At 47.3% G+C, this 23,997-nt stretch overlaps 1 protein-coding gene across 3 annotated transcripts in view; it reads right to left on the bottom strand.

The window, feature by feature from the left end:
* The window catches only part of fgf12a (fibroblast growth factor 12a), a 394,920-nt gene that overhangs the window by 13,268 nt on the left and 357,655 nt on the right, over positions 1–23,997 (bottom strand). For all 3 annotated transcript variants that reach the window (XM_070882448.1, XM_070882447.1, XM_070882445.1), the window contains one exon: positions 5,380–5,578. In XM_070882448.1, coding sequence (XP_070738549.1) covers positions 5,380–5,578 — 199 coding nt within the window. The remainder of the gene's footprint in view (positions 1–5,379; positions 5,579–23,997) is intronic.

The raw sequence follows: 23,997 nt of genomic DNA, 5'->3' as shown, positions 1-23,997 counted from the left end.
TCATCGTGTCCGTGCCTAAATGCTGATCTACTGTAAAACATGTGTGGATATAGGGTAAGGACTGGTCAGCCTCAGCTGTGATGCTCTCTTATCAATCCCCCACCTCTTTCGCTCCACCATTTGAACTCATGCCCCCGGATTATTAGTCAGCGTCTCCGGATTACCAGCGTTACCGGGGAAATGGCAGCGTAGTGCTGAAGTACGTTTCTATGGGGATCAAGGGATATGGCGAGAAAGCAGGATTGGGGTACTGAAGTTGCATGTTCAGCCATGAACTCATTGAATGGCGGTGCAGGCTAGAAGGGCCGAATGGCCTACTCCTGAACCTATTTTCTATATTTCTATGTTTCTATGTTTTACTACGTTAAACGCGCCATCTAAATGCAAGTTGCTGTTGTGATCAAATAGGCTGCCGACATTTACTGTGGCTTGAAAACTGGCCACTTGCGCGGGGTCCTGGGGTTCAGATTGGGAGGGAGGACTGAAAATTAGGTGGTTGGGGGAAGAAGTGGAATACGTTGGATTCATATTTTATGTCAGCAAGGTAATTTGTGCAACAGCAACTGTCTGAGGCACTTAAATCCTGTGGCCCACTGAAGAGCTTCACTGGGATTCACTAACCAGGCTGATGCTGAGGAGTGTGGCAGCTTGTATGCATTATCATTTGTTAAAGTACTTTTAAATTATTGAGCTGCCCGGGATGCCTGCTCAAACGTGTAGCCATTGGAAAGTTGCCACAATGCCCAATTAAGCTGCATCTCATTAAAAGTTAGTGTGAAAACACTCACAAAGCGTTTTAAATTATTGAATGGGTTGGAAAAAGCCTCTTGCTCATGGCCATGAGCGTATTGTTGGTCAATGTCGAGCGTCGCTCAGCGAACACACACAGCTCTCAGCTTTATCTCCGTAAAGTATCTGAATATATGTTTTGCTCTCTCAGCCAATATAGCTCTGCACAAATTAAAATAAAGGGATCCTGTCTCTTAAGAACATAAGAAATAGGATCAGGAGTAGGCCATATGGCCTCGCGAGCCTGCTCCACCATTTAATACGATCATGGCTGATCCGATCATAGACTCAGGTCCACTTCCCTGCCCGCTCCACATAACCCCTTATTCCCTTATCGCTGTCTTAAATTAATTCAATGACCCAACTTCCACAACGAATTCCACAGATTTACAACCCTCAGAGAAGAAATTTCTCCTCATCTCAGCTTTAAATGGGCGGCCCCTTATTCTAAGATTATGCTCCCCAGTTCTAGTCTCCCCTATCAGTGGAAACATCCTCTCTGCATCCACCTTGTCAAGCCCCCTCATAATCTTATACGTTTCGATAAGATCACCTCTCATTCTTCTGAATTGCAATGAGTAGAGACCCAACCTACTCAACCTTTCCTCATAAGTTCCTCATCTTGAAGCAAAGCTTTAAAAAAAACCAGCGAGGCATGCAACAGAGCACAAAGGGAGTACCGTCAGAGTAACAGTGCACGGAGTACAGCGGAAACTGACAACGGCGCTCGTAAACAAACCAGCTTCACCACAAGCAGTGGAAATTAGCAATCAATTATTCTGAACCACATAAAATCACCAAAATCCTGCAATATCACTTTGACAGGCTGGGTGTTCGATTGAAAATGTCAAAACTGAGACTGATTGATTTTTGTTGGATAAGGGTATTAAGGGTTAAGGAACCAAGGAGTTCAGATACAGATCAATCAGAATCAGATTGAATGGCAGAACAGGCTGGAGGGGCTGAATGGCCCTGCTCCTGCCCCAATTTAGAACGTGGGTTCAACATGGATGATGGGTGAATTGGACTTGGTGCAAGTAAGAACACGGGCTGCTGAGTTTTGGATGACCTCAAGCTTACGTAGTGTGGAATGTGGGAGGCCAGCCAGGAATGAGTTGGAATAGTCAAGTATAGCGGTAACAAAGGCATGGATGAGGGATTCAGCAGTGGATGAGCTGAGGCAAGGGCGGAGACAGGCGATGTTACGGAGGTGGAAATAGGCGGTCTTAGTTATGCTGTGGCTATGTGGTCGGAAGCCCATTTCAGGGTCAAATATGAAGAAAATTTCTGCTCATCCAGTACTGAATGTCGGACAAGCCATCTGACAATTTAGAGACCATAGCGGGGTCGAGAGAAGTGGTGTTGAGCTAGAGCTGGGTGTCCTCAGTGTACATGTGGAAATTGATGCTGTGTTTTCGGATGATGTCGCCAAGGGACAACACGTAGATGAGAAATAGGAGGGGGCCAAGGGGGCCTTGGGGGACACCAGAAGTAATGATGCAGGAGTGGGAAGAGAAGCCATTGCAGGTGATTTTCTGGCTACGATTATAACCTCTTTGACCAAGCTTCTGGTAATCTGCCAACACACTATACCACGAGTGAAGAGACACTGGGCTGTATTCCCATATGGGGAGTGCCCATTCTGCCAAAAGTTGAACATTGCCAAGTGAAGATCAGACACTTGCACACAGGTGCTGCGTCTAAAAAAAAATCCTGATAGGAACATAGGAACAGGAGGAGGCTATGCAGTTTCTCGAGCCCGTTCTGTCATTCAATTACATAAGAACATAAGAAATAGGATCAAGAGTAGGCCATATGGCCCCTCAAGCCTGCTTCACCATTCACTAAGATCATGGCTGATCTTCTTCAACTCCACTTTCCTGCACTATCCCCATATCCCTTGATTCCCTCAATATCCAAAAATCTATTGATTTCTATCTTGAATATACTCAAAGACTGAGCCTCCACAGCCCTCTGGGGTAGAGAATTCCAAAGATTCACCACCCTCTGAGTGAAGAAATTTCTCCTCATCTCAGTCCTAAATGGCCGACCCCTTATCCTGAGACTGTGACCCCCTAGTTCTAGATTCTCCAGCCTGGGGAAAACATCCTCCCTGTATCTACCCTGTCAAGCCATGTAAGAATGTTGTCTGTTTCAATGAGATCACCTCTCATTCTTCTAAACTCTAGAGAATATAGGCCTGGTCTACTCAATCTCTCCTCATAGGGCAATCCCCTCCATCCCAGGAATCAGTCTGGTGAACCTTCGTTGCACTCCCTCTATCGCAAGTGTATCCTTCCTTATGTAAGGAGAACCAAACTGTACACAGTACCCCAGGTGTGGTCTCACCAAGGCCCTATATAATTGCAATAAGATGTCTTTACTCTTATACTCAAATCCTTTTGTAATAAAGGTCAACATACAATTTGCTTTCCTAATTGCTTGCTGTACTTGCATGTTAACTTTCAGTGATTCATGTACAAGGACACCCAGGACCCTCTGAACACCAACATTTCCCAATCTCTCACCATTTAAAAATATTCTGCTTTTCTATATTCCTACCAAAGTGGATAACTTCACATTTCTCCACATTATATTCAATTTGCCATGTTCTTGCCCACTCACTTAGCCTGTCTATATCCCCTTGAAGTCTCTTTGCGTCCTCCTCACAACTTACATTCCCACCTAGCTTTGTATCATTAGTAAACTTGGATACATTATGCTCTGTCCCCTCATCCAAATCATTGATATAGATTGTAAATAGCTGAGGCCCAAGCACTGATCCTTGTGGTAGCCCACTGGTTACAGTCTGCCAATCCGAAAATGACCCATTTATTCCTACTCTCTGTTTCTCTCTCCATTAACCAATCCTCAATCTATGCTAGTATATTACAATCCCATGAGCCCTAATTTTGTTTAATAATCTCTTGTGTGGCACTTTATCGAATGCCTTCTGAAAATCCAAATACACCACATTTGCTGGTTCTCCCTTATCTATCCTGCTAGTTACAACCTCAAATAACTAACAGATTTGTCAAACACCATTTTGCTTTTATAAATCTGTGTTGACTCTGGCCAATTCTATTATTAATTGCTAAGTGCCCAGTTACCATGTCCTTAATAGTATATTTGAGCATTTTCCCTACTACTGATGTTAGGCTAACTGGTCAAAAGTTTCCCGTTTTCTCTCTCCCTCCTTTCTTAAATAGCGGGGTTACATTAAGCTACCTTTCAATTGACAGGAACCATTCCAGAATCTATGGAATTTTGGAAGATGACAACCAATGCATCCACTATTTCTATAGCCACCTCTTGTAAAACCCTAGGATGTAGGCCATCAGGTCCAGGGATTTGTCAGCATTCAGTCCCATTAATTTCGACAGTGCTTTTTTTTTACTAAAACTAATTTCTTTCCGTTCCTCATTCTCACTAGACCTTTGGTTTTCCACTATTTCCGGAATGTTTTTTGCGTCTTTTCCCATGAAGGTAGACACAAACTATTTGTTTAATTTCTCTGCCCTTTCCTTATTTGCCATTATAATTTCTGCTGTCTCCGCCTGTAGGGGACCCACATTTACTTTCACTAATCTTTTCCTTTTTACATACCTATAGAAGCTTTTACAGTCTGTTTTTATGTCTCTCGCTAGTGTAATCTCATTCTATTTTCCCTTTCTTTATCAATTTTTTGGTCCTTCTTTGCTGAATTGTACAATCCTCCCACTCCTCATGCTTATTAATCTTTTTGGCAACATTATAAGCCTTTTCATTTAATCAAATATTATCTTTAACATCTCAAGATCAGATCAGCCATGATCTTATTGAATGGCGGAGCAGGCTCGAGGGGCTAAATGGCCGACTCCTGCTCCTATTTCTTATGTTCTTATGTAAATTCCTGTCCTGAACAACAGTGCAGATTGTGCTAAATCACTTGTGCTACACATACAACTAATTCACCCATGACCACTGCACTGGTTGCTGTGTGTTGCAATATTCTGAGAGCGACTGTCCCACTGTCTTGTATTTCAGTTCAAAGGTCCGATACTCCAGCTTTCTCCCAATAAAGCTGCAAATTAGTCCCTCTCCAAATGCCTTTTGAAATTCCACCACCCTTTAAGGTAACGCGCTCCAGATCCTAACAATCCTCTGTGTGAAGATTCTCCTCATTTCCCCTCCAGTTCTTTTGCCAATTATTTTACACCTATGATCCTCTGGTTAATGACTCACTTTGCCAGAGGTAACAGTTTCTGTGTCGGAAGTCCTAAATTTATCAGATTATCCCAAATTAAATGGGGTTAAAATATTATCAAAACCATACAAGTTTATCCGAGAAGGTATTAAAGAAATTTCACTCCATAAAATCTAGCCGTTCTCTCGAAGCAGGCAGACCATGGGATCAAACCTTGGGGCTTTGTAAGGAAGTATAACTTGCTCCCAGCACAATGCACAGAGACTGGGATTGGAGAGTGAATGGTTGCGAAGTCCAACTACACACTGGGCGTCCATCAGTTCCACCTGCCCAGCCAGGTTGTACAATGGATCGTGCCAGTACCTCACACACACTCCACCTTTGCAGGTACAAGAGAAGCCTACCTTCGATTGGCTTAGGTAGAAAATGGGAGGATGGCTTGGTTTTCTTTACGCGATTCCCCTTCATGATCTGCCCGTCCTTGTTGAGTCCCAGGAACCAGGCTCGGCCGGACTCCTGCTGCCGGTACAGCGTCGAGGAGTAGATGACGTAATAGTTCTCAAAGACAGACTCTTTGAACTTGCATTCGGCTGTGAAAAGTTCCTGTTGCAGAAACACACAATAAAAGCAAAACACATGATCTACTTGGTGCAAAGCAACACCGGGCGTCTTAGCGCCGGCATGAACTATTTTGCATTTTCTGTGTGAAATATATATTAGTAATTTTGTAAAGCTTGATCTCATCCAAACCTCTGCTGCCCATATCCCAACTCACACCAAGTGCCGCTCACCCAGCACACCTGTGCTCGCCGACCTACACTGGCTCCCACTCCTGCAACACCTTGATTTTTAAATTCTCATCTTTGTGAACTGCTCCGAGGAATGATAGGTTGGCTTGGCTCACACTTTGCTTGGCCCCCCCATCCACCACCTTCAACATTCACTCCCTCCACCACCGACGCACCGTGGCTGCAGTGTGTACCATCTACAAGATGCACTGCAGCAACTCGCCAAGGCTTCTCCGGCAGCATCTCCCAAATCCGCGACCTCCACCACCTAAATAAAAGGACAAGGGCGGCAGGCGCATGGGAACACCACCACCTTCAAGTTCCCCTCCATGTTACACATCATCCTGACTTGGAAATATATCGGCCGTTTCTTCATCGTCGCTGGGTCAAAATCCTGACACTCCCTCCCTAACAGCACTGTGGGAGCACCTTCACCACACGGACTGCAGCGGTTCAAGAAGGCGGCTCACCACCACCTTCTCGAGGGTAATTAGGGATGGACAATAAATGCTGGCCTTGCCAGCGATGCAGCCTGAATCCCTGAGCCATAAATGAGACCAGTTTCTTCAGCTCTTGACTGTTATATAAGTTGCAGCAACATCTCGGACTTTCAGACCCTAAAGTTGCTGTCTTTGGCGATGAAAAACACGAATCTGGACCTGGATTATTAACCAGTGCCCCCCCCACGATGGGCGGGAGGAGGTTGGGGGTAGTGTTGAAACCTTAAATGACGTGAAACTTGACCCCCCAACCCGACCTGCACGTGCCTGTCGCCATTTTTACCTTGCTGTCTGTGGGAGCTTGCTGTGCACAAATTGGCTGCTGCGTTTCCGACATTACAGCAGTGACTACAATAAACACTTCGTTAGCTGTGAAGCGCTTTGGGACACGCTGAGGTTTGCGAAAGTCGTTATATAAATGCAAGTTCTTTCTGCTGGATCCGGGCAAATCAGGATCATTATTCGGAGGGGGGAGAGGGGGGGGATATCATTCAGCAAACAGCAGCTGTTCAGACATCGCAGCCAGCTGAAAGCACCTGGATTTTGGCTTGATGTACTTGGAACTTGACAGGTCTTCCCCAAACAGCGGTCATGTTCTGTAGTGTGCTGTCAAGTTGAATGTAAATCTACGCGGTAAAAAGGACCAGTGCAGGGAGCTCAAGCTGCACGGAGAACACTCGATATTGCCAAAGTTGGCAACCAGAGACGGACGGACGGCCGGAAGACTAAAAGGCGTTGGTTAAAACGGGTCGGCACTTTCTGTGGAAGATGGAAACGGAAGGAAATGCTGACAAGGCTTCACACCAAGGATTACCACAACTCCTTCAAAGTGCAAGATTTCACAATCCCCGATACAGCCTGTTATAATGAAAAATAGCACTTGCTATCACACAGAACCTTCTCATATCAGAACGTTACTCCCACATGGATTACACTTTCAAGTGTGTAAGATGATGAAAGGGTAGATGGCGGGGAGCTAGTTCAACGTTGAGTTCAACAATTTCAGATCATAATCTCTGCCTGCCCCCATTTTTCCAGACAGCAGTTGATGACTCTGCCATTCCCACTTACACCTCTTCCAGACCCATCTTTTGTGTCTTTACTTGTCACCTCCTTTCGCCTTTCACCATCATTTGTTTTGTCATTTAATCTCTCCCGCCTCCCGCCCTATCACAGACCCTCCATTTTGTTTTTCCCCCCCTGCCTCTGCACTTGCTTAAAACCTGTTACATCGCTAACTTTCTGACGAAAGGTCATCGACCTGAAAGGTTAATTCATGTTTCTCTCTCTCCACAGATGCTTCCTGACCTGCTGAGTATTTCCAGCATGCTCTGTTTTTATTACCATTTCCTCTTGTTGTACAGAGCCTTGGTCTGACCACAACTGGAGTAACTGCGTTCAGTTCTGGCCACCGGTATTCCGCCACTCTCAATCTCCCTTCGGACATCATATGGTCTCGTATTGTACAGAATAACATTGGTGTTACTTAACTGTAAAGTGCTTGAGATGTCCAGTGACCGTGAAAGGAACTATATAAATGCAAGTCTTGCTTGCTTGGTGTCTTCGGGACTGCATGATACAAAAGGGAGCCATGCCTCCAACACAACGATACGGAGGCTCCTGCTTAACGCAATCTAAATATAAGCACGTGTCAGCTGACCTTCGAGAAGGCCTCTTAAACTGAGTGCCTTCTGAAGTCTTCAATTCTTAGATTTAACCACAGTTTTGGTCACCTTACTTAAGGAAGGATATACTGGCTTTGGAGGGGGTACGTCTCTGTACCCCCTCCTTACTACTAGGGGGATCAAGGGGTATGGCGAGAAAGCAGGAATGGGGTACTGAAGTTGCATGTTCAGCCATGAACTCATTGAATGGCGGTGCAGGCTAGAAGGGCCAAATGGCCTACTCCTGCACCTATTTTCTATGTTTCTATGTTTTTAAAAGCCCACCTGAGACGGGACTGATCCCACCCGGACCGGGACAGTCCCCGATTCAATCCCCGTACATCATCATCATCAAAATCGAGGAAGAATTGTTTCCACTCTAAAAGTGAGTTGTCAGGTGGCTGAACAGTCCAATACCGGAATTACAGTCTCTGTCACAGGTGGGACAGACAGTGGTTGAAGGAAAGGGTGGGTGGGGAGTCTGGTTTGCCGCACGCTCCACCCGCTGCCTGCGCTTGTCCTCCGCGTGCTCTCGGTGACGAGACTCGAGGTGCTCAGCACCCTCCCGGATGCTCTTCCTCCCCCTTGCAACCAGGGAGGTGGCCACAGTGTTACAACTTGCCGCAGTGCCTGAGGTTAGGATGGTCAGCCACAACTTCCATTCCCGTTCACTTGCCTGGATGAGTGCAGCTCCAACAACACTCAAGAAGCTGAACACCATCCAGGACAAAGCAGCCCGCTTGATTGGCACCCCATCCACCACCTTCAACATTCACTCCCTCCACCACCGGCGCATCGTGGCTGCAGTGTGTACCATCTACAAGGTGCACTGCAGCAACTCGCCAAGGCTTCTTCAGCAGCACTTCCCAAACCCGCAACCTCTACCAGCTAGAAGGTCAAGGGCAGCAGGCGTATGGGAACACACACCGTGCCTTCACCATGGAGGACACCTAAATACTCCACAGAACTATAATGTAACGAGGGGCCCATATCCTCGGGAGAAGAAGGGCAGGAGAGAAAAGACCCTTGATAAGTTAATCTACTCAGTATTCTATGTCAGCCGTGGCTCAGTGGGTCGCATTCTAACGTTTGATTCAGCAGGTTGTGGGTTCAAGTCCCGCTCCAGCGACTTGTGCACAATATTCAGGCTGACACTCCCAGTGCAGTGCTGAGGGAGTGCTGCACTGTTGGAGGTGCCGATTTTCGAATAAGATGTTCTCTCAGGTGGACATGAAAATTCTTGTTGAACAACTCGAAGTAAGAGCAGGGGAGTGCTCCAATATTTACGCCTCAACCAACATCGTCGAAAAAACAGATCAACTGGTCATTATCACATTGCTGTTTGTGGGAGCTTGCTGTGCACAAATTGGCTGCCGCATTTCCCTAAATTACAACACTTCAAAAAGGAATTAATTGGCTGTAAAGCGCTTTGGGACGTCCTGAGGTTGTGAAAGGCGCTACAAAAATGCAAGTCTCTCCCCGCCCCTCCCCCCAGGTGAGTGACAGTAAGATCATCATCGGCCTTCAGTGGTGACCCTGCAGTTCTTTTTAACCCTGGGTCATCACTTCTGACTGAATCCATCGGAAATAAGTCAGTATTCGATCCTGCAGCGGAAGGGAGAATAAAAGAGAGGAGATGACTGAGGTCTATCAGCAGGGTCACCACTCACCAACGAGAGATTTATTTCCCGAGTGCAGCCCGCGGTGTGCAAGAAAACGGCATTTGGAACATTTTATGGATTGGTCGCATATCCTCGGAACATGCTGACTGTGCAAAAGGGCTGATCCCCCCACTGGGGCTCAAGGACCTCTGCCGAGCCTGACATCCATTTTCTTTCTGATGGAGGCAAAAAGCGCGAATGTTGCTTCTGATTAGTACGCTGGGGACTTGCCTGACAGTCAGGGAACGCATGCTTAATCTCTACACCAAGTGTTATGCAGTGCATCGCTGAGTGACATCACCCTGGGAATAAGCAAATGGGGAAATAAATGCAGCCACGACTCTGCAGTTTTAACCTTCTGTCTTCCTCTTCCGTGCTCAGCACTTCGCTATCAAATTTAAAGGAAGAATTTGTATTTCTATAACGTCTTTCACCTCAGGACATCCCAATGCGCTTTACAGACAATAAAGAACTTTGGGCATGTAGACACGTGCTGTAGGAAACGCGGCAGTCAATATGCGCACAGCAAGCTCCCACAACAGCGACGTGTTACTGACAAAACAATTTTTTTCTTTAGCGATGTTGATTTGAGGGATAAATATTGACCAGGACAGCGTGGAGAACTCCCCTGCTCTTCCTCCAAATAGTGCCACGGGATCTCGATTTAACGTCTCATCCAATAGACAGCACCTAGAAAAGTGCAGCGCTCCCTCAGTACTGCTCCTCCCGACAGTGCAGCGCTCCCTCAGTACTGCCCCACAGACAGTGCAGCACTCCCTCAGTACTGCTCCTCCCGACAGTGCAGCGCTCCCTCAGTACTGCTCCTCCCGACAGTGCAGCGCTCCCTCAGTACTGCTCCTCTGACAGTGCAGCGCTCCCTCAGTACTGCCCCACAGACAGTGCAGCACTCCCTCAGTACTGCCCCTCCGATAGTGCAGCGCTCCCTCAGTACTGCCCCACAGACAGTGCAGCACTCCCTCAGTACTGCTCCTCCCGACAGTGCAGCGCTCCCTCAGTACTGCTCCTCTGACAGTGCAGCGCTCCCTCAGTACTGCTCCTCCCGACAGTGCAGCGCTCCCTCAGTACTGCCCCACAGACAGTGCAGCACTCCCTCAGTACTGCTCCTCTGACAGTTTTGGTCTCCGTATTTAAGGAAAGATATACTTGCAATGGAGGCTGTTCAGAGAAGGTTCACTAGGTTGATTCCGCAGATGAGGGGGTTGACTTATGAAGATAGGTTGAGTAGTTTGGGCCTATACACATTGGAGTTCAGAAGAATGCGAGGTGATCTTATTTAAAAATAAGATAATGAGGGGGCTCGACAAGGTGGATGCAGAGAGGATATTTCCACTCATAGGGGAAACTAAAACTAGGGGACATAGGCCCCAAGTTTCCACACGCTACAAAACGGGTGCCCCTCCGAGCTGGGCGCCCGTTTTTCGCGCCGAAAACGGCGCCGGAAAAAATACGCGCGATTCTGGAGCGCCCTGCAGCTCCGTGTCTGCTTGGCGCGGTGCCCAGGGGGGCGGAGCCTACACTGTAAGTGGGAGGGGGCGGGTACCATTTAAATGAGTTTTTTTCCTGCCGGCAACCCTGCGCGTGCGCGTTGGAGCGTTCGCGCACGCGCAGTGTGAAGGAAACATTGGCACTCGCCCATTTTTGTAGTTCTTTGTAGCTGTTTAATTTTTGAACATTTTTTAATAAAAGCACATTGCCATCAGCACATCAGCACTGAGGTTTCTTGCAGCAGTGAGAAGGCTGCAGGAAGCCTCAGAAAGTTGAGGCAGCCGTTTCCCGACGGGCCTCTCCCCCCACTGCCGTCGGGAATGGCTGCTGAACTTGTGAGGCTTCCTGCAGCTTTCTCACTGTCTCCTTCCCCCGCCCGCCCGCTGTCTGGAATGGCTTCCTCCCCCCCCCCCCCGCTGTGTTCGGTCGGTCGGGCCCGCACTCCCTCCCTCCACTCCCCCCCCCCGCCCGCCGTCGGGAACGGCTGCCTCCTCCCCCCCCCCCGCGGGAACGAACGGCTGCCTCAACTTGTGAGGCTTCCTGCAGCATTCTCCCTGGCTGAAGCACTTTCACACAGGTAGGAAGATGGTTTATTTAATCTTTTCTTTGCTTATAAATTTTTATTCAGGTTGGATTTATTTGTATAATATTTGTAGAAGTATAAATAAGGATTTATTATAGAATTTAATGACTTCCCTTCCCCCCCATCTCCCCCCCTCCCCCCCCCCCACCTCGTTCTGGACGCTTAATTTGTAACCTGCGCCTGATTTTTTAATGTGTAGACAAGGTTTTTTCAGTTCTACAAAAATCTTCACTTGCTCCATTCTACTTTAGTTTGGAGTACGTTTTCACTGTGGAAACTTTGAAATCAGGCATCAGTGGCCGGACACGCCCCCTTTTGAAGAAAAAATTCTGTTCCAAAGTGAAACTGTTCTAACTGACTAGAACTGCAGAAAAAAAAATGTGGAGAATTGCGATTTCTAAGATAGTCCGTTCTCCACCAGTTGCTCCTAAAAATCAGGCGCAAATCATGTGAAAACTTGGGGCCATTGTCTTCGAATAAGGGGCAGTCCATTTAAAACAGAGATGAGGAGGAATTTCTTTTCTCAGAGGGTTGTAAATCTATGGAATTATCTGCCCTAGACAGCTGTGTCATTGAATATATTCAAAGCGGAGATAGACAGATTTTTGAGCGATAAGGGAATAAAGGGTTATGGGAAGCGGGCAGGGAAGTGAAGCTGAGTCCATGATCGGATCAGCCATGAATGGTAGAGCAGGCTTGAGGGGCCAGGTGGCCTACTCCTGCTCCTATTTCTTATGTTCTTGTGTTCTCAGTGCTGCCCTCCGACAGTGCAGCACTCCCTCAGTACTGTCCCTCCGACAGTGCGGTGCTCCCTCAGTACTGCCCCCCCCACCCCCCCCGACAGTGCGGCGTTCCCTCAGTACTGCCCCTCCCACAGTGCAGCACTCCCTCAGTACTGCACCCCCCCGACAGTGCGGCGTTCCCTCAGTACTGCCCCTCCCACAGTGCAGCACTCCCTCAGTACTGCCCCACAGACAGTGCAGCATTCCCTCAGTACTGCCCCACAGACAGTGCGGCGCTCCCTCAGTACTGCCCCACAGACAGTGCAGCACTCCCTCAGTACTGCCCCTCCGACAGTGCGGTGCTCCCTCAGTACTGCCCCGCCCCCGACAGTGCGGCGTTCCCTCAGTACTGCCCCTCCCACAGTGCAGCGCTCCCTCAGTACTGCCCCACAGACAGTGCTGCACTCCCTCAGTACTGCCCCTCCGACAGTGCGGTGCTCCCTCAGTACTGCCCCACAGACAGTGCAGCATTCCCTCAGTACTGCCCCACAGACAGTGCGGCGCTCCCTCAGTACTGCCCCACAGACAGTGCAGCACTCCCTCAGTACTGCCCCTCCGACAGTGCGGTGCTCCCTCAGTACTGCCCCCCCCCCCCCGACAGTGCGGCGTTCCCTCAGTACTGCCCCTCCCACAGTGCAGCGCTCCCTCAGTACTGCCCCACAGACAGTGCAGCACTCCCTCAGTACTGCACCCCCCCAACAGTGCGGCGCTTCCTCAGTACTGCCCCTCCCACAGTGCAGCACTCCCTCAGTACTGCACCCCCCCGACAGTGCAGCACTCCCTCAGTACTGCCCCTCCGACAGTGCGGTGCTCCCTCAGTACTGCCCCCCCCCCCGACAGTGCGGCGTTCCCTCAGCACTGCCCCACCGACAGTGCGGCGCTCCCTCAGTACTGCACCCCCCCCGACAGTGCAGCGCTCCCTCAGTACTGCACTGGGAGCGTCAGCCTAGATTTTTGTGCTCAAAGCTTTGGAGTGGGACTTGAACCCATGACTGCCAGTGAGCCACAGCTGGCACTGTGACATTGAATTATCATTCACTGTTATCATGGATTTTATAATTCCTGTACATGCACACGTACTTTCCTGAATATCACTGCGCTTTCATTCGTATTCTTGAATGATACATTTTGGAAAGCTCGTGCACCAAGCCATTTATGCTAATTACCAACTATTAAAATGGCTGAAGAATGTACAGCAGCAGGAAAGGCATCTTTACTTTCAAAAGGGTGAATGTGAGGAATAATGAATACACTCTCTGATGATCTGCTTATTCGGCGGCAGTGTCAGAAACGATTCAAACACTCAAAAAGCTGCGCACAGCAAGCTCCCACAAGCAACAACGTGATAATGATGAGATGATCAGTCTTTTAGTGAAGTTGGTTGAGGGATATATATTAGAAAACGCCCCTGCTCTTGTTTGAACAGGATCATAGAATGGTTACAACACGGAAGGTGGCCATTCGGCCCATCGAGTCCGTGCTGACTCTCAGCCAATCCCACTCCCCGTAGCCCTGCAAATGTTTTTCTTTCAGATACTTATCCAACTCCCTTTTGAAAGATAAAATTGAGTCTGCCTCCACCACCCTTTCAGGCAGTACATTCCAGATGTTAATTCCTCGCTGCGTAAAAAAGTTTCTTCTTACATGGCCTTTGGTTCTTTTGCCAATCACCTTAAATCTGTGTCCTCTGGTTCTCGACCCTTCTGCCAATGGGAACAGTTTCTCTCTCTCTAGTGCCATGGGATCTTCTATGTCCACCTGAGAGAGCAGATGGGGATCTTGTTTTAACGCCTTATTCGAAAAATGTCACCTCCGACAGTGCAGCAGTCTCTCAACACTGCACTGGAAGTGTCAGCCTGGATTTTATGCTCAAGTCTCTGGTGTGGGTCTTGAACCCACGACTTTCCTACACCGAGTGCAACCTGTGACCCCAGCGTGCTTGCACTCAATGAGCATCATACCTACTTTTCAACAAATCACTCAGCTTAGGGTCCACTTCTAATGTTGCACGATGGCAACTGTGGAGAAAAAAAACTCGAGGTCACGTCGTTATCAAATGGGCCATGAGCCGCCATGTACAGAGAGATACTATGTACTGGTGGGTCCCCAACATGGTGGAAAGCTGGGAGAGAGTGGAGAAGGAAGGGGGAAGAGAGCATGGGTTTTCCTTTTCTTTCTGCGTTCATGGGACGTGGGAATCGCTGGCAAGGTCAGCATTTATTGCCCATCCCTCATTGCCCTTAAGAAGGTGGTGGTGAGCCGCCTTCTTGAACCGCTGCAATCCATGAGGGAGGAGGAGTGTGAAATATTAGACGAGCTAAGTATAGTGAGAGAGGAAGTATTAAGGGGCTTAGCAGCTTTGAAAGTGGATAAATCCCCAGGCCCAGATGAAATGTATCCTAGGCTGTTAAGAGAAGCAAAAGAGGAAACAGCAGAGGCTCTGACCATCATTTTCCAATCCTCTCTGGCTACAGGTGTGGTACCAGAGGACTGGAGGACTGCTCATGTTGTACCTTTGGTTAAAAAGGAAGAAAGGGATAGACTGAGTAATTACAGGCCAGTCAGCCTAACTTCGGTGGTGGGAAAATTATTGGAAAAAATCCTGAGGGACAGCATAAATCTTCATTTGTAAAGACTTGGATTAATCAAGGACAGTCAGCATGGATTTGTCAAGGGAAGGTTGTGTCTGACTAACCTGAGTGAATTTTTCGAGGCGGTAACCAGGAGGGTCGATGAAGGCAGTGCATATGATGGTAGTGTATATGGATTTTAGCAAAGCTCTTGATAAAGTCTCAAATGGCAGACTGGTCACGAAAGCTCATGGGATCCAGGGCAAAGTGACAAGTTGGGTCCAAAATTGGCTCAGAGACAGGAAGCAAAGGGTAATGGTTGATGGGTGTTTTTGTGACTGGAAGGCTGTATCCAGTGGGGTTCTGCAGGGCTCAGTGCTGGGTCCCTTGCTTTTTGTGGTATATATCAATGACTTGGACTTGAATGTTGGGGGTATGATTAAGAAGTTTGCAGATGAAACTAAAATAAGCTGCGTGGTTGATGATGAAGAAGAAAGCTGCAGACTGCAGGAAGATATCAATGTACTGGTCAGGTGGGTAGAACATTGACAAATGGAATTCAATCCAGATAAATGTGAGGTAATGCATTTGGGGAGGTCTAACAAGGCAAGGGAATAGACATGAAATGGTACGACACTGAAAAGTGTCAAGGAACAAAGGGACCTTGGAGTGCAGGTCCACAGATCCCTCAAGGCAGCAGGCCAGGTAGATAAGTTGGTTAAGAAGGCATATGGAATACTTGCCTTTACAAGTCGAGGCATGGAATACAAGAACAAGGAGGTTATGCTTGAACTGTATAAACCACTGGTTAGGCTGCAGCTGGAGTACTGTGTGCAGTTCTGGTCACCACATTACAGGAAAGATATAATTGCACTGGAAATGGTGCAGAGGAGATTTACAAGAATGTTGCCTGGACTGGAGAATTTTGGCTATGAAGAAACTTTGGAGATGCTGGGTCTGTCTTCTTTGGAACAGAGGAGGCTGAGGGCAGACCTGACTGAGGTGTATAAAATTATGAGGGGCCTGGATAGAGTTGATAGGAAGGATCTGTTTCCCTTGGCAGAGGGGTCAACAACCAGGGGGCACAGATTTAAAGTAATTGGGGGGAAGTCTAGAGTGGATATGAGGGGAAATTTCTTCACCCAGAGGATGGTGGGGGTCTGGAACTCACTGCCTGAAAGGATGGTAGAGGCAGGAACCCTCATTGCATTTAAAAAGTACTTGGAGGTGCACTTGGAGTGCCGTAACCTACTGGGCTATGGACTGAGAGCTGGAAAGTGGGATTAGGCTGGATATCTCTTGGTCGGCCGGAACGGACACGATGGGCCGAAATGGCCTCCTTCCATGCTGTAAATTTCTATGATTCTATGAGGTGTTTTGCTCGCCAGTTTCTTGCTAGGCTATTTCAGAGGGCAGTTAAGAGTCAACCACAATGAGGAGGTAAAAAGGTTATCAAGAGGCTTTCGAAGGAAAGGGGGAGAGCCAAACATGGTTCTGGGAGGAAGTTCCAGTCGCAAGGGGATAGTGACAGAAGAAGCAGCCTCCAAGAGTGGGGCGGAGGACCGGGAGCAATCCAGAGTAAGAGCACCACAGTGTGTCAGCTGTTGAGTCAGAAAGTTCACATTCCACTCCAGAGACCTGAGCACAAAATCTAGGCTGAGGGGTGGAGTACTGAGGGAGTGCTGCACTGTCGGAGGTTTATTTCGAAGAAGAGGAGGGAGAGTTCGCCCCAGTGTCCTGGGGCCAATATTTTCCCTTAACCAACATCACTCAAACATATGATCTGGGTCATTATCACATTGTTCTTTGTGGGGCCTTGCTGGGGGCAAATCGGCTGCCGTGTTTCCTACATTACAACAGTGACTACACTTCGAAACTACTTCATTGGCTGTACAGCTGTTTGCGACGTACTGAGGTGATGAAAGATGCTATATAAATGCAAATCTTTCTTTCTTTTACAGGATGTATGGGCGGGAGTCCGGCATTAGAAAACACAGCAACCTAACTGGCACATCCAGGTATCCCCTGAGGTCAGTCAGAGTGTAATTGCAGCAGCTTGTAAATTCCTGGCTCTAAGTCTGAAGAAATCAGTATAATATGCGGGGTATTCTTCTCCTATTTAAGATGGTGTTTTGCATCTGTTTTTGCAATTGTGACACTGTGGAATGGAATGCCTGGAGTGAAATTAACAGAAGGTCAATATGATTAAATGGGCAGATGGATAGATAGACTGATAAATGTTCGAGAAATGCTATGAAAGTGGAAACTGTCGACTATCTCTATAGATAACTATGGTCTCAAACTCCCCACACGGATTATCGTGCCATTCGATTCGACAGCTGGGCGCTGCAGTACTCCACGGGGATGGTTCTTGACCTTAGGCATTGCTGAAGGGACCATCCAATTCTGGACCTTATTCAAAAAAGAAAGGACCACAAGAAAGCCAGGCACTCATCAAATCAGGCAAAATCCCTGCAACAAACAATCGCCTACATGTGCTCCCGAATATTTTGTTAAAAGCTAGGCCAATGTCTCAAAATATTAATGAGAAAAGAAAATCGACACACCAGCAATCTTTGTACAAAAAAAATGATCTGAAGTGCTTTCCGCCTGATGAGGTTGGGAGGTGAGGAAAAGCCCTTGTGCACTGCCCTTTGCAGCAAGGTGATATTTCCATTAACGCAAGGCCAAAGTTATTGGTAAATATACGTTCAAAGTTAATTGCAAGATGGTCTGTTATATTCAGCAAAGTGAAGACTTCCATCCTGTCAATCTGGGCCAGAGTTGGCCGTGGGTCCCAGAGGTGAGAGGTCAGTGTCTAACCCACGACACCTTTCAATGTGGTTTGGATGGAACAACACTCAAGGCGCTTGACAAAAATAACCTGTGTTTATACAGTTCCTTTAACATAGCAAAATGCCCCAAGGCGCTTCATGGATGCATTATCAGAGAAAATAACTAACACCGAGACATGCAAGGAGATATTCGGACAGGCGACCAAAAGCTTAATCAAAGAGGGAGGTTTTAAGGTTTTCGTAAATGAGAAGAGAGAGGTAGAGATGTTTTGGGAGGGAATTCCGGAGCTTAGGGGCTAGAGAGCTGAAGGCAGGCTGCCAATGGTGGTCTGAAGGAAGTCGGGGAGGCACAAGACCCCAGAATAGAAAGAATGCAGAGTTCTTGAGGGATGTAGGGCAGCAGGAGGAGACAATCAGGATAGAACAGCCCACCTGACTGGGCCCCTCGCTCTGGACTCAGTGTCCACACATAAGAACATAAGAAATAGGAGCAGGTGTAGGACATTCGGTCCCTCGAGCCTGCTCCGCCATTCAATAAGATCATGGCTGATCTGATCTTGGGCTCAGCTCCACTTCCCTGCCCGCTCCCCATAACCCTCTCAACATTGGATCTGGGGGGGGGAGAAATTTAACACAATCACAATCACTAAGGCGGTGGTACGCAGTAAGATAATAGGACTAAAGGCAGATAAATCCCCTGGACCTGATGGCTTGCATCCTAGGGTCTTAAGAGAAGTAACGGCAGGGATAATGGATGCTTTGGTTGTAATTTACCAAAATTCCCTGGATTCTGGGGAGGGCCCAGCAGATTGGAAAACTGCAAATGTAACTGCCCTATTTAAAAAAGGAGGCAGACAAAAAGCAGGAAATTATAGGCCAGTTAGCCTAACATCTGTGGTTGGGAAAATGTTGGAGTACATTATTAAAGAAGCAGTAGCAGGACATTTGGAAAAGCATTATTCAGTCAGGCTGAGTCAGCATGGATTTATGAAGGGGAAGTCATGTTTGACAAATTTGCTGGAATTCTTTGAGGATGTAACAAACAGTGTGGATAAAAGGGAACCAGTGGATGTGGTGTATTTGGACTTCCAGGAGGCATTTGACAAGGTGCCAAATAAAAGGTTACTGCACAAGATAAAATTTCACGGGGTTGGGGTAATATATTAGCATGGATAGAGGATTGGCTAACTAACAGAAAACAGAGAGTCGGGATAAAGGGTTCATTCTCAGGTTGGCAACCAATAACTAGTGGGGATCAGTGCTGGGACCCCATCTATATTAACGACTTGGAAGAAGGGACCGAGTGTAACGTAGCCAAGTTTGCTGAGGATACAAAGATGGGAGGTAAAACAATGTGTGAGGACACAAATCTGCAAAAGGAGAGTCAGGCTAAGCGAGTGGGCAAAAATTTGGCAGATGGAGTATAATGTTGGAAAGTGTGAGGTTATGCACTTTGGCAGAAAAAAACAAAGATCAAGTTATTATTTAAATGAAGAAAAATTGCAAAGTGCTGCAGTACAGCGGGACCTGGGGATCCTGGTGCATGAAACATAAAAGGATAGTATGCAGGTACAGCAAGAGTTCAGGAAGGCCAATGGAATCTTGGCCTTTATTGCAAAGGGGATGGAGTATAACAGCAGGGAAGTCTTGCTACAGCTATACAGGGTATTGGTGAGGCCACACCTGGAATACTGCGTGCAGTTTTGCTTTCCATATTTAAGAAAGGATATACTTGCTTTGGAGGCAGTTCAGAGAAGGATCACTAGGTTGATTCTGGATATGAGGGGGTTGACTTATGAGAAATGTTGAGGAGTTTGGGCCTCTACTCATTGGAATTCAGAAGAATGAGAGGTGATCTTATCGAAACGTATAAGATTATGAGGGGGCTTGACAAGGTGGATGCAGAGAGGATGTTTCCACTGATAGGGGAGACTAGAACTAAGAGCCATAATCTTAGAATAAGGGGCCGCCCGTTTAAAACTATGAGGAGGAAGTTCTTCTCTCAGAGGGTTGTAAATCTGTGGAATTCGCTGCATCAGAGAGCTGTGGAAGTTGGGACATTGAATAAGTTTAAGACAGAGATAGACAGCTTCTTAACCGATAAGGGATTAAGGGGTTACGGGGAGCGGGCAGGGAAATGGAGCAGAGTCCATGATCAGATCAACCATGATCGTATTAAATGGTGGAGCAGGCTTGAGGGGCTGTAAGGCCTACTACTGCTCCTATTTCTTATGTTCTTATGTTTACTCCCTTATCGTTGAAAAATCTATCTATCTCCGCCTTCAATATATTCAATGACCCAGCCTCCACAGCTCTCAGAGAATTCCACAGATTCACGACCCTCAGAGAAGAAATTCCTCCTCATCTCAGTTCTAAATGAGCGACCGCTTATTCTGAAGCCATGGCCCCTAGTTCTAGATTCCCCCAAGAGGGGAAACATCCTCTCTGCATTTACCTTGTTGAGCCTCCTCAGTACCTTATATGTTTCAATAAGATCACCTTTCATTCTTCTGAACTCCAATGAGTATAGGCCCAACCTTTCTTCATAAGTCAACCCCTTCATGTTAGGAACCAACCCAGTGAATCTTCTCTGAACTGACTTCAATGCAAGTATATCCCACCTTAAATAAGGAGACCAAAACTGTACGCAGTATTCTAGGTGTGGCCTCACCAATATCCTGTACAGTTGTAGCAGGACTTACATGCTTTTATACTCCATCCCCCTTGCAATAAAGGCCAACATTCCATTTGTCTTCCTGATTACATGCTGTACCTGCATACTAACTTTTTGCGTTTCATGCACAAGGACCCCCAGATCTCTCTGTACTGCAGCATTTTGTAATCTTTCTCCATTTAAATAATAATTTGCTTTTTTATTTTTCCTGCTAAAGTGGATAACCTCACATTTTCCCACATTATACTCCATTTGCCAAATGTTTGCCCACTCACTTTCTATATCCCTTTGCAGATTCTTTGTGTCCTCCTCACAGCTTGCTTTCTGAGCCATCTTTATATCACCAACAAACCTGGCTACATTACACTCGATCCCTTCATCCAAGTCATTAATATAGATTGTAAATAGTTGAGACCCCAGCACCGATCCCTGCAGCACCCCGCTAGTTACTGTTTGCAAACTGGAAAATGACCCATTTATCCCGACTCTCTCTTTTCTGTTAGTTGACCAATCTTCTATCCATGCTAATATATTACCCCCAACCCTGTGAGCTCTTATCTTGTGCAGTAACCTTTTATGTGGCACCTTATCGAATGCCTTCTGGAAATCCAAATACACTACATCCACTGGTTCTCCCTTAACCACCCTGCTCGTTACATCCTCAAAGAACTCCAGAAAATTTGTCAAACATGATTTCCCTTTCATAAAATCATGCGGACTCTGCTTGACTGTATTATGCTTTTCCAAATGTCCTGCTACTGCTACCTTAATAATGGACTCCAGCATTTTCCCAATGACAGATATTAGGCTAACTGGTCTATAGTTTCCTGCTTTCTGTCTCCCTCCTTTTTTAAATAGGGGCGTTACATTTGCGGTTTTCCAATCCGCTGGGACCGATTACAACCAATGCATCCACTATCTCATGCCTGCACTGTGGCTGTAGTATGCACTATTGGTGGGTTGCTAACGTTGACTGCACCCACCCAGCCCTGTGACCTCTACCATTGAGAATCTCAAGTGCAACAATGTTATGGGAACAGGATGCACTGCAGCAACTCGCCAAGGCTTCTTCAGCAGCACCTCCCAAACCCGTGACCTCCATCACCTAGAAGAACAAGGGCAGTGGGCGCATGGGAACACCACCACCTCCAAGCTCCCCTCCAAGTCACACCATCATGACGTGGAAATATATCACCATTCCTTCATCGTCACTGTGTCAAAATCCTGGAACTCCCTCCCTAACAGCCGTGTGGTGCACTGTCACCACACGGACTGCAGCGGTTCAAGGCGGCGGCTCACCACCACCTTCTCAAGGGGCAGTTAGGATTGAGCAACAAATGCCAGCCTTGCCAGCGACGCCCACATCCTGAGAATGAATAAAAAATGAAGTTCTTCTAATACCAACTTAAGTTAACCTTGACTGACTTTTCAGCAATTCTCAGCCATTGTTAAGTTTTCTATCTTTAATCCTCTTAGCGTTTACATTATCCCTGATTGCCTGCCTCAGCCTCTATATGCTAAATCCTTCTATTCATCTTCCTTTCTGGCTGGGCTAGATTTCATATCCATTTCGCTTCAAGCAGTCTGAAAAATTCCCATTTTATTTCCTCTTTTATCATAAACACTCCTATCATTCGTCAACCTTCCCTCCTGCAGACCCTGGTGTTTTGAAGTCACAAACCGCTCGATTGGCATGATTGGTCTTGACCTTGAGCTGAAATTGAAAAGTGACCCAGGTCTGGCAGACCGATCAGCAAATCATTGGCAATTTTAGCCGACAAACACTGAATATGATCGCATGCCGATTATATGGTCTTTAATGCCACCAACTGTAATCCCCTGCATGTAGAAGATTAAGGGTTGATCTAGTTGAGGTGTTTAAGATGAATAAAGGATAGGGTAGATAGAGAGAGATTATTTCTAAATCTCTCCACGTTCCCTTGTAAACAGAAGCGGTTACCGTTGTGCAAAGCCCTGCTCAGACCCCATCGGGAGTGACTGCTTTCAGTCCTGGGCACCGCCCCTCAGAGAGAATATGTCGGCCTTGGAGGGGGTATAGAGCAGATTCACCAGAGTGATAACCGGGGCTCAAAGAGTTACATTATGAGGACAGGTTGCACAGACCTGGGCTTGTATTCCCTCGCGTATAGAAGATTAAGGGGTGATCATATCGAGTTGTTTAAGATGATTAGTACAGTTGATAGGATAGATCGAAAAAAAATGTTTCTTGTGTGGGTGAGGGGAGTCAAGAACAAGAGGGCTTAACCTTAAAATTAGAGCCAGGCCGTTCAGGGGTGATGTCAGGAAGCACTTCTTCACACAAAGGATAGTGGGAATCTGGAACTCTCTCCCCCAAAAAGCTGGGGTCAACTGAAAATGTCAAAACTGAGTTGGATAGGTTTTTGTTGGGTAAGGGTATCAAGGGTAGATGGAGTTAAGATACAGATCAGCCGTGAACTGGCTCGAGGGGTTGAATGGCCTCCCTCCTGTCCCTGTGTTGTGAGGATCATTGTTTATTTGGCTGTAAGCAGGCCTTTGCTCTGCAATTGAGATTGATGGATTTTTGTTGGCGAGAGTATTGAGGGATACAGAACCAAGGCGGGTGGATGGAGTTAAGATAAAGAACGGCCCAAATGTTCCCGCTAAGATTCCACATAGGCCGCTCACAGGCTTGTACACTGTGAACATCGCGCTTTAAAAGAAACAGGCTGCGCGGAAGAAAACGCAGCTGACAGGGAACATCGGAATAGACGGGATCGAATGGCGGAGCAGGCTCGAGGGGCCGAATGGCCTCCCACTGGTCCTATATCCCCAGGTTGAGCTCAGCAAACATCAGCAGGGAGCAGACCATGGGCCTTTGCACTGCGTACCGCTCCGCCATTCACTGGACTGATTCAAGGAGCTATCCAGAGACTCGAAGACGCAAACTCACATAGCATCCCGCATTGCACGAATAGCCAGGCACTGCCTGCCAAGGTGCAATTGCCTCAACTTCAACTGCACTCAGGCGCTGATCGTTCCGCTTCACACGTGGAAAGCTGATTCTCGCACGAGTTCCATGAAGTGTCTCTCTCTGTGAAATGAGATTGGGGCAATCTTGGCTCATCCTCCACTTACAGCACGAAACTGCTGAGGATTTGACAGGAAATTGGCAACCCCACTTACTGGCAGCACGAGCCAAGGCTGGTGAAGGATATGAAAGGGTGACACTGGTGCAGTTGGAGTTGCCGTTCAAAGGTTGGCATTAATGACAAACAATTTTACTCTGTATCTAACCCGTGCTGTCCCTGCCCTGGGAGTGTTTGATGGGACAGTGTAGGGGGAGCTTTACTCTGTATCTAACTCGTGCTGTCCCTGCCCTGGGAGTGTTTGATGGGACAGTGTAGAGGGAGCTTTATTCTGTATCTAACCCATGCTGTACCTGCCCTGGGAGTGTTTGATGTGACAGTGTAGAGGGAGCTTTATTCTGTATCTAACCCATGCTGTACCTGCCCTGGGA

Source organism: Pristiophorus japonicus, chromosome 6, assembly GCF_044704955.1.
Source record: "Pristiophorus japonicus isolate sPriJap1 chromosome 6, sPriJap1.hap1, whole genome shotgun sequence".
NCBI classification, from domain to species: domain Eukaryota; kingdom Metazoa; phylum Chordata; class Chondrichthyes; family Pristiophoridae; genus Pristiophorus; species Pristiophorus japonicus.
This window is presented reverse-complemented; position numbering and strand designations above follow the sequence as displayed.